Source organism: Miniopterus natalensis, chromosome 7, assembly GCF_054644295.1.
Source record: "Miniopterus natalensis isolate mMinNat1 chromosome 7, mMinNat1.hap1, whole genome shotgun sequence".
In the NCBI taxonomy this organism is placed as follows: Eukaryota; Metazoa; Chordata; class Mammalia; order Chiroptera; family Miniopteridae; genus Miniopterus; species Miniopterus natalensis.
This window is the reverse complement of record NC_142087.1, coordinates 23,683,586-23,699,194: the sequence shown is the minus strand read 5'-3', so window position 1 is coordinate 23,699,194 and position 15,609 is coordinate 23,683,586. Positions and strand designations below refer to the sequence as shown.

At 42.1% G+C, this 15,609-nt stretch overlaps 1 protein-coding gene across 1 annotated transcript in view; it reads left to right on the top strand.

Moving 5' to 3' along the window:
- The window catches only part of SEL1L2 (SEL1L2 adaptor subunit of SYVN1 ubiquitin ligase), a 47,414-nt gene extending 39,267 nt beyond the window's left edge, over positions 1 to 8,147 (top strand). The window contains exons 15-19 of the mRNA XM_087819297.1: positions 454 to 619; positions 717 to 791; positions 3,100 to 3,272; positions 7,734 to 7,862; positions 8,002 to 8,147. Of these exons, the coding sequence (XP_087675423.1) occupies positions 454 to 619; positions 717 to 791; positions 3,100 to 3,272; positions 7,734 to 7,862; positions 8,002 to 8,118 (660 nt within the window). The 3' untranslated portion in view covers positions 8,119 to 8,147. The remainder of the gene's footprint in view (positions 1 to 453; positions 620 to 716; positions 792 to 3,099; positions 3,273 to 7,733; positions 7,863 to 8,001) is intronic.
- The last annotated feature ends 7,462 nt before the right edge of the window (positions 8,148 to 15,609 follow it).

Below are 15,609 nucleotides of genomic sequence, written 5' to 3'. Positions count from 1 at the left end.
CACAGCTCGCTCGTGGTTATGTCACCTACACCCCCAGGCACTGTCTTCCCTTCATTTTCTCCTTTCCACATCAGCTGTGACCTTATAACTCGCCCTCACAGAGCAGCAGTGCCCAAAAAGGCCCTTGTTAAAAAACAGAAGTCATTGCAGTCTTGTCCTGCCAAATAGCCTGTAAGTCGGGAAAGTTTATTACAAAAATAAAATAAGCCTCAGGAAGTTCCATCTCAAGGCAAAACAAAACAAAACAAAACAAAACAAAAAAATGTACTTATAATCTTTGTGTCTATGAAAAGAATTGACTCTTAACCCTAAGTAAATGACAAAAGCCATGCTTTAGACTGGAAATCTTTGCCTGACCAGCCAGCAGGAGCTGAAGTCTGATATCATTTATCTTTTACCTGGAATGAAGAATGTTGGCTAATGAACCTGCTTGATTTCTCTTCCCACACACAGCTTTATAAAGGTGTCTGTGAACTAGGCCACTGGGCTGAGAAATTCCTGACAGCATACTTTGCCTATAAGGATGGTGATATAGATTCTTCTCTTGTTCAGTACGCACTACTTGCAGAAATGGGGTATGAAGTAGCTCAAAGCAATTCAGCATTCATTTTGGAATCTAGTAAGATAAGTTAAAATTCCCTAATCATACATGTTTACATATGACTTTACTACAGAAGCATTTTAAGCCTTCCTAATGGAATGTCTCCTTATTGTAGAAAAGGCTAGAATTATTGAAAAAGAGAAGATGTATCCAATGGCACTACTACTGTGGAATCGAGCTGCCATTCAAGGTACGGAATCTAGATAAAAATGAGCACATACCCAGTCACTGTCTACCTTTATTCATCTGATTTGCTCCAGCCAAGTTCCTGGGCACATAAGCAGAAAGGTGCAGAATATCAAGTAGGTGGCATTTCAGATTGTGCTGATGTTAGGGTCAGCCTTTGGTTACAGGTTATTTCCAAAATTTTCTTATCTTTGTTATTCTCAAGATACCCAATTTAAAAAACCATATGAATTTTTCTGTGGCTCTGTCTCCATGGCACCAGAACAGTTGTTTGAAACATGACAGTTTTACTCAATAAACCAATTTTCTTGGTCTGGCTTCAGTCACTCATTTGCTGAGTTTTCTGAATTTAATCAGAAATGTGATCTCTATCTCAATGAATTTATAGGTAAAATTACTTACGGATCTAAGACTTGTTTGATTTCTCTTTTAAAATATCACATTGATGATTACCACAAACTTCAGATCTTTATTAGCATCAGAAAAACAACAGCCCCGAGTTAATTGGCCAGATCCTCTCCCTCTTCCTGGAGTTCCCATAAGGAATGTTGAGATAGCATTGGTGGGGAAGCATTGACAAGTGGCATTTGCATCACTGTGTCTCATTCCATTCTTTCCCTAGAATTACATTACTGAGAGCAGAGAGATACTGCAAAACTGTCACTGTTGGCATTTGGATATGTGAGGAACTCTCTTGCAGTAAGAGAGCAATTTTACTTCTAATTAAATTTCTTAAAATCATCTCATGATAAGGCCGAATCACCCTTTCTACAAGAAGAGAATGGGATAAAAAATGATTCTCAGCTGATACTAATAAGAGGCAGAGGAAAAAGTCACAGTGGTGCCTTCCCACACCCAGCTGAGCTGGTAACACAGTAGCAAGCCATCCAAGCAATTTTAGTGAGAAATTCCCTAAAAAGAAGTCTGTGTTTTCCAAATGCAATAAAGACCTTGTTTAGAGTTGGGAAACATCACCAGCAACCTCTCAACTATAGCAAATTAGCCCAATTACAACAAATACTAGTTTCTTCGAAGCCAGGAAATGGTGTGGAAAAGAACCATTGAAAATGAGGGGAGGGGGGTATAAACGGTGACAGAAGGAAACTCGACTTGGGGTGGTAAACACACAATGCAGTGTACAGATGATATGTTGTAGAACTGTGCACCTGAAACCTGTACAATTTTGTTAGCCAGTGTCACCCCAATAAATTCATAAAAAGGAAGAGTTGAGATAGAGGAGAGTGGTGGAAAGAGGAGGGGTAAGGGAGGAAAGAAAGAGAAAAGAAGGGAGAGAAGAAAGGGGGCAAAGGAGTAGAATAACAACCCTTGATATTCCAAAATGTAGAAGCTGGGTAGAGGATGATTCAGGCAAGGGTTTGAAAAGGGAGGCTTGTGAGGCAGGAGGGAAATCAGGAGGAGGCAATATCATTGATGTCAAGAGAGAAAAGTGCTTGGGAACATAGATCCCAGGACTCCCGTGCTGCTTAGAGGGGCAGTGAGATAAGGGCAGGGAAGTAGCCAGTGGGTTTGGCTGCAAGGAGGTTACTGACTACCTTCAAAATAGCAGGTTCATGGAGGAGGGGACAGAAGCTAAATTGGAGTGGGTTGAAGAGTATCTGGGAGGTGAAGCGCTGGAGATGGTTAGTGTGAAGGGAATAGAAAAATGGGAGGAGTTAGAAGGAGATACCATGGGATAAGGAAGGGTTTTCTGTCAGAGAAAATACCAAGTGTGTTTGAATGACTGATGGGATTGATCTAGGAAAGAGGAAGAAGAAACTGCTGATGCAGGAGAGTAGAGCTTCAGAAGTGAAATCTGAGAACAGGAGGGGTGGGATCCAGTTTCCCAAGAGTGACCTACCTTCAAAAATCAAAATTAGAAGGTAAAACTCACAGTTTTATTTATTTATTTTTAAAATATATTTTATTGATTTCAGAGAGAGTAGGGAGAGGGAGAGAGATAGAAACATCAATGAGATGCCTCCTGCACGCCCCTGCTGGGGACCTAGCCTGCAACCCAGAATGTGCCCTGACCGGAGTTGAACCTCAGTCTCCTGGATCCTAGGTTGATGCTCAACCGCTGAGCCACACCAGGCAGACCACGATGTTTTATTTTTAAAGAACATTTGTACTATACCATGGGAGTTACCCCACAGTGAAGATGACTGGCATTGAGTGTTGTATTTTGTGCTCCATAAATTATACCTAATCCTGATTCTGTAAATTTTTTCTTCTGTATATATTATCATTAGGCTGAGTTACGAGGAACTGTGCATGAATCGTTTGATTTCTTCTCTTTCTAATACTCCTGTCAGGCAATGCATTTGCTAGAGTGAAAATTGGAGATTACCATTACTATGGCTACGGGACTAAGAAAGACTACGAAACAGCAGCCACGCATTACAGCATCGCAGCCCACAAGTACCAGAGCGCACAGGCCATGTTCAATCTCGCCTACATGTATGAACATGGGTTAGGTATCGCAAAGGTAATGGTGCTGGTAATAATCCAGACCTAGTCATGGAGGCTCAATGGGAAACGAAAATGTATAAATGTCATTGATGTCATCAAAATGTAGAAGAAGGAAAGAAAAGATTTAACCCTTGCTAAATCGGTCCCATGTGCCAACACATATTACTTACCCTAATAATCCTATCAGATAGAAGCTATTTCCTCCACTTATGCCCACAGACATAACTTAATGAGTAGACTAAATCTAGTCTAGGCCATTTTGATTTATAAATTTATGCTTCTTTCCAGAAATACTGGTGGACCCTGCCCCAACTCCCTTCCTACCTCTGGGCATTTTCCATTAACTCTCAAGCTGTCAATAACAAGGAGAAAGTGGGAATGAGTTTAGAGGTGGATACTGAAGTGACATTAATGCAGAAATGCACTTATGAAACACTCTCTGTGTACATGACACAGTGCTGAGCACTCTAGAGAGGCCCAAGAAAAAAGGTCTCTGTCTTTCAAAGATTACATGTGACTTGAGGAAATGAGGCATATTCATAAGATAAAGAGCTAACAAAACAAAGAAATATTGGGTAAATCCCTTAGATTAATTACAGTAAATGTACTGAAAGCAGAAGAAGGCTTTGGTATCTGAAAGGGTGAGAAAGGTATTAAATATCAGTAATGATGATAGCCAGGTATTGGTTTGTTGTGTGTACTATATCATTTAAATCACAGAACCACTCAGTGAGATAAGCCCTATAATTGTCCTAAGTGTATGAATCAAGAAACTAAAGTACAGAGATGTTAAGGTACATGGCCAAGTTTCTAAAACTTACCAGTAGAAGTGTCACAATTTGAACCCAGGACTATCTGACCCCATATGTTTGGGGGAAAGAGTAGGCCTTGCATTGAGTCATCCTTAGTGCTCAAGAATATATTTCACTTCAGTGTTTATATTCTGGGCTGCATTTCCAGAGCCAGATAATGAGGGGTCATCAGCTTTTCTATGCTTTTTTTTTTTTTAATGCTGTCTTTTTCTTCTAGTTGTTCTGGTAATTGGGAATTAGAGGTAGGGCATTTTCTATCTGACTACTGCTGATGGTCCACATTGCAACCAGGGGTGTCTTAGTCAGGTCCTGACAATCCAGTGGTGAAGATCCCTACCTTGCTGTGCTCCCCTGTGGCCTGTCTTTTGGCTGATCACTGTTCATCAGCCCCAGCACCCTAAGCACTGGAAAGAATGTCAACTCCAAATCCAGCCTTTTCTCCCCATTCCTAGCAGCTGCAAGCTTCCTGTGTTTATAAAATTTGGGAAGTGAGAGGTAATGGGATTGGATTGTATGGCTATGTTAGGTGATTCTTTAGATGTCATTTAGCCTCACTCAGTTCCCCTCCAGTTGGTACCACATCTTTAAAACAGAATAGTGATACCTGTCCTGCCCTAGGTAGCTTTTAAAAAATTAAAGCTTTTGTTCATCATTCCCCATGCAAAACATAACAATAATGGTGAGAAGAGCTTTGTCTGTATTAAAGATAAAAGTGACCCCACCCCATAGGTTAAATTCAAATTAGCTCTCCAGTCCTCCCCCCTCATGACTTAAGAAGGACTCAGGACACTGTCACTATGTAAGAAAGGACACTGCCTCTGCCAGCTGTGTTGGAGGGTTTGGTTTTCCTCCTTGGAGTCACCACTAATGGCTCTCCTAGGCACTTTCTTCAGTGTTCAATAACAATTGTCGAGACATATGTTTAGTACATGTAGAAAAAACTCTGAAGTTTCTCTCTGCCACATTTCTGTTCTTTTCTATCAGGGTTCCTGTTTTATCACAGGTCATTTTGATCAGTCTCTCAATCACAGACATTTTTCTCTACAGAAAGTCTCTACATGTAAATAAAAAAAAAAACATGGGCGCACACATACACAGGGGCTGCACTTAACCTCAGACCTGGATATGGAAATTTTAGATTTAGTTAATGAGGAGCCATTGCTCTCTGTTAATTTCTTCTGTTTAGCAATTAGAAAATAATAACCAAATACTGTACTCAGGTGACAAGTTTATTAATCTTGTTATCTCATAGTCAGGTTAACAAGGAGATCCCACCTTTTCTAATCCTTAAAATGAATATGCTGATAATTAAAAGCCCAGAGCTTGTTCCAGGGATGGTTAATGAAAACGAAACAATTAGAACAGGCTTTCACAGCACTTAAATCCTCCAGTGATTAAGCATTTCTCCAGAAAGGCACTTGGCAATCCTCTTTATTAGTTAATCCTGTGCAAACCCATGGGCAAGATGAGTATAATATTTATTACAAGGCTTTCTCTGAGAATCAAAAGGGTGTAGAAGGAAATCAGGTTTTGTGAACTCTGTATTTAAGCCCTCTAAGAGAGGAAAGTGAAATATAAATCAACTCTTAGTAAATCAGTGTAAAAATATGGGTCATGATTCTCATCTATTTTTAGGAAAGAACATTGGGATTAGGATGATGTAGGAGAGTTATCCTAATAGCTTTACCAAGAAGCATCTCACTCCTCAATTTCTGACTTCTGATTAAGCTCAGTAAGTTTTTGACTTAAACTGTGGCCCAGAACTGACCACATCATTGTTCTGAGAACAAAAAATAACTACTTGGGGAGAAATTGGGAGATGACCTCCGTATTCTAATTTAGAAATTCTAAATTCTATATATAATTCTATATTCATCTTGCAGGTTGTTATGAGGCTTTTTCTCAATTTATACTTGATTCAGAATTACTTCAGAATTCAGCCTAGAACCAAACCTGTTGCCTATTGTCCCCTCCTGCCCATCCCTTCTGTCCGTATGCTGGCTCACGCCTGAATTTCTATTCACAGAGGCCTGTTGTAAAGGCTTCTCAGGGGTCTCCCATTCTAGCGTTTTTCTTCAGATCTGTGGCAGATCTGTGCTTTCGAATGAACACCCACTGGATTTATTGGAATGAGAAACACAAATTAGAGGGTGTTGTTTTTTTACCACATATATTTTCTCTGTTGCCAGGAGGATTTTCTCAGAACAGTCTTCTGAATTTTAACTATTTTAAGCAAGAGCATTCTTCTTTCTCCAACAAATCAATTTACTGGACCACAAAGCTTTGGGAAAACTTAAGAAATGATAAGCAGAGCACAGCTGGGAGAGTCTCAAGGATTCATAAGTATTGAACCCGATGTAATGAAGTTCTGGGAGATGGACAGGAACAACAAAGAGATACTGGATGGCCACAATCTGTGGGAAATCTCTCTTCTTCCCCTTCTTTTGAAAATAATCCACAGGCACCCAAGCAAAGTATAATTCTGGGACTCGCCCAGGGCACTTCAATCTTTAAAAGCAACTCTGCCTAGCCTTTCCATTACATTGCTTTGGAAAACAAAGAAAAAATAAAACAAACAAAAACAAGCCATAGTAGGTGAAAATTAAAGAAAAAAAATGTTTGTGCCATGACATGAGTTAATGGTAAAAATAAAAAGAATTTTAAAAAGTCCCCAGAAATATAGTATGTCCTTTGAAGAATTAAATTCCAGCCTGAGAATCAACGTAGTTTATTGACTCATTCTACAAGTATTATCAGAGTTTTAGTGTGTACTCAGCACTTCATAAAGCACGGGAATTCAGAGTATGCAAGTCGTCCAAATCGTTGTCTTCGGGGACTGAGAGACGGACAAATGCATAAACAAGTTCTACAGCTTCAGCTATGACAAGTCCTATGAAGAAACGAGGAATTTTAAATGCTTACACTTATCTGTATTTTTTGTTTTAGGGAACTGTACTCTTGGTGTCTAGTGTTCTCCTGCCCCTTCAATTAGAATCATACCTACTATCGGGTCCAGGGGTGTCCAAGAAAGTGTTTGGAGATTGTGTTAGTTTCCTACGACTGAAATTTATTGGCTGAAAGCAACACACATTCATTCTCTCACAGTTTCCGTAGGCAAGGCGTCTGGGTGAGCTTGACTGGGTGGCCTGTGTAGGCCGTACTCCTTACCGGGGCCTCTGGGAAGCACCTTCCTCCCAGCTCACTCAGGTTCTTGGCCACATTCAGTTCCTTGTGCTTGTAGGACTGAGGGCCCCATTTCCTTGCTGGCTGCTGGAATTCCTTCAGATTCTTTCAGCAGTGGTGGGTTGAGTCCTTCTGATGCCTAGAATTTCTGACTTCTCCTTCTGCTACAGCTCTCTGGCTTTCTCTTCTGCCCTCAGCCCTGAGAAAACTCTGTGGTTCAAGGCTCATGTGATTATATTTAGTCTACCTGGATAGTCCAGGATCTCTCTATCTTAAGGTCTGTAACCTTAATGACATTTGCAAAGTCCCCTTTGCCATGTAACATGACACATCCACAGGTTCCAAAGAATAGGACATAACATCTTTGGGGGAACCATGCTGCATACCAAAGATAAATTACAATATTTTAAGCAATGGCTTCTGTTTACTTACCCCCCAGAGAATCTGTACCTAATGAGTATGGGCTGTTCTTCTATTTCTAGGACATTCACTTGGCCAGGAGATTATATGATATGGCTGCTCAAACAAGTCCTGACGCTCACATGCCTGTCTTCTTTGCTCTCATGAAACTGGAAACGGTGCATTTGTTCCGAGATATCCTGTTTTTAAATGTAAGTTTGTCTGAAATAGGTCCCAAATGTCTGAAAAGTCCAATGAGCAACTCTTGGGTGGTGGGATAGAGGGAAATGATGGTTCTGAATGGGGTGGGAGGCTTGGGTTATTTGTTTAAAAGAGAATGTCTCTTCTCAGCACTTTACAGTGAGATGGATAAAATTGGATGATGCACTTGGGCCATACTGGGATTTCTTTGCGATGGGCCTGATTGTTGCTGTGTTGATCTACTTGCTTAGAAATCGCTACGGGTAGGATCTGGATCCTAGGAAAACCTGCTCATGGGAGCCAGCTCACTCCCAAGCTATCCTCACTAAATAAAGAATTTCCTTGTCAAACTTGAGAGTCTGCTGCAAATTTCCCACATGTGCCTGTGATGGAAAATTGACAAAGCTTGGGACCTGTCCTCTGAGAAATCACTTCACTTCTTGCTTAGTTGAGGTGACCACTCAAGGGGTATAGGGAACTAATTACCTAAGACTTCATTACAAACTTGTCATCTTGGTGATCTAGGCCTGAGTCAGGGATAAGGACTTCCAATTTTCGTGCTATTGTAACAACCTTTCAAGAGGACAAACGGGTGTCTTGGCTCCTACAGACAGACTGAGGTAGGGGGAAAGGTGAGTTCCGGGAGGGCAGGAGCACAGATCCCTGCACCTCTCAATGATAGGAGTAGCAAGGAATTTGCAGTCATCTTTAACGAACTACAAATACACTGCTTGAAACTCTACCAAGGGTTACCTAAATTTCTGTACAAAAATTGGCACAAGGAAAATGCAGCTTAGACACTGAGCTGCTTCTCTTGGAAGACAAGGTTCGGACAGGCTAGTCCGATCCATGCCTGGCTCTCTGACTTCCCATCTTTCAGATTGAAGAAACTCAGGTGTCAGTGTCCTCCCCTCTTCCTCAGCCAGGCACACACACATGCACACACACATGCACACACACACAGCTGAAAAATGCTCAGTTCTTTCTCTGCTCTGAGTTCAAGTGACATATTCCTAGAGATGCAGTGTCCAAGGATTATAGGGACTGTCTCCTGGAGTACCCTAGGTACAGGCTCCACCCTGTGCCTCAGTACTCACACCAGACGTACTCAGCTGGTGGGAGACCTACCCCTGACCCTCTCCACTCGTACCCATCTTCATGCTTCTTCCTTCCCCAACCCAAGTCCCTGTAAACCCATCTTCTCTGCCTCATCCTCTGGAACCAAGGCCCTGTTGTTGAGGTTTGGCCTTCAGCAACGGTTGTTATCAGAATTCTCTGACCTACAGCTCTGGGGAAAACAGGAAACTTCACATGCTTGAATCTGGGAGTGGGGAAAGCTGCCTTCAGTAAGACTAGCCTCTAGATTGGAATGTACAAAAAAAATCAGACATCTCTTTTGCAGTAAGATGGTCATTCTCCTGTTAACGTATCTCCTGAACCTTATAATTAAAAAAGAATATCTGCTCCTTTCCAGCCCTAATATTGGAGTCACCCTCCTATTACTCTAGCATTGGGAGGTGCCAGGCGTGGGTAATGAAGTGTGGGGAAAGCTCTTCCAAACCATCCTGCTACCCAGGTAAGGCTCCAGAAGTTACTCATTGGAGACTTATGTCTAGAAAATCAGTTGCTTTTAATGTTTATTTTTTATTTTACATTATAGATTATCTTATTTTAAAGTATATGATTCAAAAACCCAGAGGTCCCATTTCTCCTAAATCTTCACAGGTTATTTGGCCATGAATATTATCTTTACTTTGTCCCATGCTCAGAAACCTCAGTGAGATTTACCTGAAAATTCTTCCAAGTGCTTCCAGGTTCTCCCATCATCTTGGACTACTCCCCACACCCTAGAGCACAGAGAACACACTGACCCACAGCAAATTCACTGACAGTCTCCAAAGAGATTCGTCTTAATAGAACCAAAGAGAAAGGTGAGGGAAAGCAGGGATGGACTGTGACAGTATTCCATCCCCTTCTTCACAGTGAAAGACAATTTGGACCATGACAATGGCTCCTGAGTAATCTGAAGTCATCTTCATGTTAAGAAAACAGGAAGACTTGTGTTCTTGAAACAACAGTGGGACCACCATGGGGCCAGGCCCCAGCAAATCAGGCAACTGAATTAGTTGACTGCCCCAGCCAGACCAGAGGCAGCTCTGCCTTGGCAAGTATACAGGCCCCGGATGAATTTGAGTGAATTTGAGTTGGGCCAAGGAATTTACACATTACCCAACGATCTGACACCAGGCAGGAAGGGGGCTGGAAACTATGGGATTGAAAGGACCTAGCTTCACAAAGCCCCGCATACATTTCACATCTGAGTGATGTGATAGTTTTAGTTTAGGTTCCCCCAGAAGCTGCCCCCAAGACAAGGATCTGAGTGACTAGTTTATTTGGTAAGAAATCTCAGAAACATAGGTAGAAAAGTGAGGAAGTAAGACAAGGAAGCCAGTGCAGGGTGGGTGTTGAGCACCCGGAGTTCAATCCCACAGGGGAGCTCTCATACACACCTCATAGTTACCCCATCCAAGGGACAAAGGAGCTGAGATTTTATCCACAACTCCCAGCAGTCATTGGTTGAGGAGTGCTCTAAGGGGGGGATTAATTCTCTGCATTTCCAACCCTCCACAGAGGCAGGTGGAGCTAGCAGAGAAAGCCATGGGCAGACAGGTGCAGCTACAGGCAGTTAGAGCCTTGCCTGCCAAGGACAATGTTAGCAATGGTGGTGGGGGGGAATGGGGGCAGGGGACCAATAGCACCTGCTGTGGTGATTAAGAGCTCCTTTCTGTAGCCTCTCACCCTTTCATTCAGCAAGGTCCTGAGCACTTAAGGTATCCTAAGCACTCTGCTGAGAACCTGGCATATAAAAAGGGGACCTATGCAGTCCCTGCTCTTAGGAAGCTTGCCGCAGGTAGCACAGAAGAGAGAAGACCCCTCATTAAGGCACCTGCCATGTGCCAGGTTTCCCTAGACTTAGCTCACTGCACCCTCCCAGACAATGCGAGGTGCGTTTCTCCTTCCATTCTATAGACATGCTTTGCAGCAATCTGATTACTTTCTCCGAATCATGTAACTGTTAGCAAAGGATTTTAAAAGCAGAGTCATGGTGTTATGATTCTAGCTGATAAACAGTTTGATGCGAGCAGAGTAAATGGATTGACATATGTAAGCAGGATGTTGAAAGAACTGGCTGCAGTGAACAGGCTGTAACCAGCCTGACTCAGGGGGAAGTGAGCGCGAAATGGTCAGTCTCTGCCGCTTCCTCCTTCCCCCACCCTACCTGCCTTTGGGGAGGGGTAGAGACATGAACGTTGGATTTCACATTAAATTTTGCTCCATGTGAGGCTATAGGATCTCCTACCTTCTGTCCTTCCTTCATGCCTTTCTCTGCCAGAACAAATTCTTTTTCCCCCATCGAGTATGTTGCTTGTACATGCTTGATATAGAAAAACTATTCACCTTCTCTGAGGCACGTCCTTTTTATAAGAATAGGTACCAACCCATAGCAACGATAAATGTGCCATTCTAACAATAGCTTGTTAGTAACGAGAAAAACCCCAAAAAACTAAAAATAGTGGTTCCACTAGCACTAACCGGAGGGAAAATGCCATGTGCTGAACACTCGTTTCCAGAGGCATAATCCACCTGAAGCTTTATAGTTCCCCAAACCCCTCAACTCCAAAAGCTTTCTTCTCAAGGTCTGCTTCTGGGGAAACCAAAGCAAAACAGCCTGAAGAAGGTATCCTCCCATTTTCCAGATAAGTACTTCGGGGCTCAGACAGCAGATCAGTGTCTTGCCCAAGGTCACACTGCCAGTTAGTGGAAAGATTTAGGATCAAACTCCAAGCCAGCCCCATTTTTTGTGGTGTGTGCTTGTGTGAAATGTATTATCCTAACTTGTACATTCATCAGAAAATAATGTCTAGGTAAAGATAAAATACCTCTAAATAAGAACAATCAGTCTTCACCTAACAGAGCATTAGAACAAATCTCTTACATATGAGAGCTATTTGGGTTTTGGCAGAGGGGTAAAACAGCTGTCTGAGGTCTTGTAATTTATTCATTTTAAAAAAGAGACAACAACCAGATAGAGGGCTGTCCCATGCTTCCCTCAGTGGTAGGGGCTCCCTGAGGCTGTGATCATTAACCAAAAGGAGCAAAGTGGGAACATTTTGTTTGAAAAAGCCCCTTAGGGGCTTGGGAGGCAGACCTGTGGCCTCCTTTGAGACTGAGCACCAAACCTGTCATTTTAGATGAAAACCCTGGGGTCAGAGAGATGGAGTCGGCCTCAGCCTTAGGCACCATCAGGGCTGGGACTAAACCCAGACCACCCGAATCCCAGTCCCTTCCCTTCCCTCCCCTCTATTTCCAGTGTTTCTTTTTGCAAGAGCTGGCAATTCTTGTGGAGTTCCTCTCCCCCAACCTCCCATTCCCAACCTAAGCACAAGCACAGTTTAGACAGGAACTGCAGGGCTGACTCTGGCACAACTAGAACCGGCATCCTGAGCACACACATGGGATTCATGTACGAGGTGCCTGGATATTGGATGGACTACATTTGCCACTTTGAAAGTGCAGGCCATGTACTTTTGCCCTGTTTCAGCCATGGCTAGCAAGACAGATCAACTCTGGGTTTTAAAAAGCCCCCAACTCTCTCCACAGCATCATGCACATCTGAGAGTCTGGTAGCATGTGCAGTGTTGACAGTCCATCCTGACAGCCAGCTGTCAGTCACCCAACGCTAAGGCAGAAGGGAAGTGGCTGGGGAAACCAAGCTGTTGCTTAGCTCACTGAATTCGCAAGGTCAGAGTGTTCTCAAATTCTCTGGTTTCATTTTGGACAATCCCCAGTCAGGCTTCCAGAAAATCGACCCTAGTATTCCTAGGAAGTGAAATTTGAGGCTAACTAGGTGTACCTTGGGAGGTTAGTTCTATTTTGAGATACCATGGACTCAAACCTCAAGGTAAGAGCATTTCAGGCCCAGTTTTCCCTGAGAACAAATATAATATAGTAGTTTACGTTGACTTTACATAATTTCAAATAAGCAATACCCTGGGCACCCAACTTTTTCCAAAGAGAGCAAATTCATTATCTATTGCTGTGTTAACAAATTACTCCAGACAAAGTGGCTTAAATACAAACATTTATTATCTCAGTTTCTTGGATCAGAAACTTGGGAGACTTATCAGGGTGTTTCTTGCTCAGGGTCTCTCATGAGGTTGCCTTCAAGGTGTCAGCAGGGATCAGTCATCTGTTAGACGGGATGGGAGATCCGCGTCCAAGATGGCCCAGTCGCCTGGCATGGCAGCTCGTCCCCCCCAGGTCCCCCACTGCGCGGCCCTAGCGCCCTCACAAAATGGCAGCTGGCTTCCCCTGAGTGACCCCAGGCAGAGAAAGGAGGCAGCAGCGCCTCTTATTACCACAGGTGACAGTTTCACCTCTGTATTTGTTGGAAGGGTGTCACTAAATTCAGCCCATACTCAAAGGGAGGGCAAGGAAGGGCCACCTTTTATTTTCATTTATTTATTTACTTTTGTTTGAAATATCAGTTTGTTTTTTCCTTTTTATTCAATTTATTGGGGTGACAATGGTGTTAAGTTCCACCTTTTAGAGAGAAGCATGTCAAAAAATGTGTGGATAGATATTAAAACTATCCCAGATACCAAAGCATTATTTCCTTATCTGTTAACAGCTTATCAGTGCCCACTGTGCCTTCCATTATTTTCAAATTAATATTTTAAACCAACAAGATAAATATCTGTCAGATATCCAGGCAAAGAATTCAAGTATATCAGTTTCTGGAAGAGCAGGTCCACTTATGGCAAGTTTCCTGAAGATAAACTTCACACTATTAATGACAACAATAATAAAACACCCCACCCCACCCCCAAAAGCTCATAACATCTCTGTAGGCAAGAGGAGCTAAAATAACTTAATGAAGAAAAAACAATCAGTGCAACAAGTATCCTTCTTTTTCCCAGTTATCAGCTAGTATTCATTTCTGCCCTGCACAGAAGCCAATCATTGTAAAATACTTTCATCCCTCCTTACTTTGGGGATACACATGGTATAAAAACTGTACAGGTCTTCAATACAGGCCATGCTGTTTCCACCTGGTGGATGAAAATGGAACTAAAAGGGTTTGAAAAATACGACTTGCTTCATAGATACTTCACGTGTTAACCTTTCTGTAAGTGTAATTTTTTAGTCACATCACATAATTGATGTCTATGGGTACAGTCCATCTCAACACATCCTGCAGAAGTTCTTTCTATAAAGCAAACAATCTTGTTCATAAATATAAATCTTCATGTATGCTGCCACCTCGGGAATTCTCCCGGCCAACAACCTGGAGCATTGCTCAAGACCAGGAAAGAATCCAGTCTCCCAGCAGCCAACAGATGCCAGTGTCCACACAGTGAAGCCTTGTTAGATCAACAAGTGAAAGAGCCTGCACTTGGACCTCAATCCTCATTTGCTAAGGGAACCAATCAATAAAGCCCATGCATTTTACTCCAAAGCACAGTCTTCGCTGAACCACGGTCCTGTTTCCCTACCTTATTATATACTACTTGTAGAAACCTTCCAGTCTGAATTCCTATCTTACTGCAGGTCAGAAAGGACAAGAGGTGACCCAAGAATATTCACTTTTGTACTGGGATTAACAACTGACAGCAAGTAAGTGTTGGAAGAGATATAAACAAACCATATCCCTTTGGGGCCAGTCAGTGCAGAAACAAGCAATGCAGTATAACTGGAGCTTATGACAGTAACTGTGGAGTTATAAAGAAATGGTTTCATGTTCCACACACTGTTTAAGAATGTATCATATTTTTAAAGGTATATATATATATATGTCTTTATTGAGAGAGAGGAAGGGGGGGAGAGAAACATCAATGATGAGTCATTGATCAGGCACCTCCTGCACACCCCCTGTTGGGGATTGAGCCTGAAACCCAGGCATGTGCCCTGACCAGGAATCGAACTGCGATGTTTTGCATCATAGGTCGATGCTCAGCTGAGGAGCCACGCTGGCCGGGCTTGATAAGACATTTTTTTACAGTATTGTTGCTTAAAAAAGAGTGAGTTCAGAAAAAGGAATCCCCTGAAGGTTCCAAACAATTAAAGCTTACTATTTCAAGCAAACATTAACTTAAAAAATAATTTTATTAGTATTACTAACATTAAGGTAATTTTACCACTATCACCTATGTTAAACAATGTGTCCTCAGTTAATTATGTTAATTTTTCTTTCCTTTATTTATTTAATTTTACTTACTGATTTTAGAGAGAGAAACAGCGATTTGTTGTTCCAATTATTTTTGCATTCATTGTTTGATTTTTGTATGCGCCCCGACTGGAGATTGAACCCACAACCTTTGCATACTGGAACAACACTCTAACCAACTGACCTATCTGGCTAGGGCTTTCCTGTAATTTTTTAAACCAATGGAGCTCATTTTTGAGATAGCCCAGTGTAGACTCCTCCCCAGCACCACCCCACCATCCACATATTCACCGTTAGCATGGAATAAACAAAAGTTAATAACCTTAGTAAAAACATCACTATTTATAGAAAGACAAAAAAATTAAAAGTACAAGTCTCCCTCCTAGTTTCTGCCTACCACCTGCACCCCTAAAGTGTTAAAAACAAAAACAAAAATGCTGCCTAGAGTATCCCAACTTCTAATATTGATGAATTTCCTAACCGAAGAGAGCAAGAATAGTAATTTCTTTTTCTCTTACAAAACTTTGGCT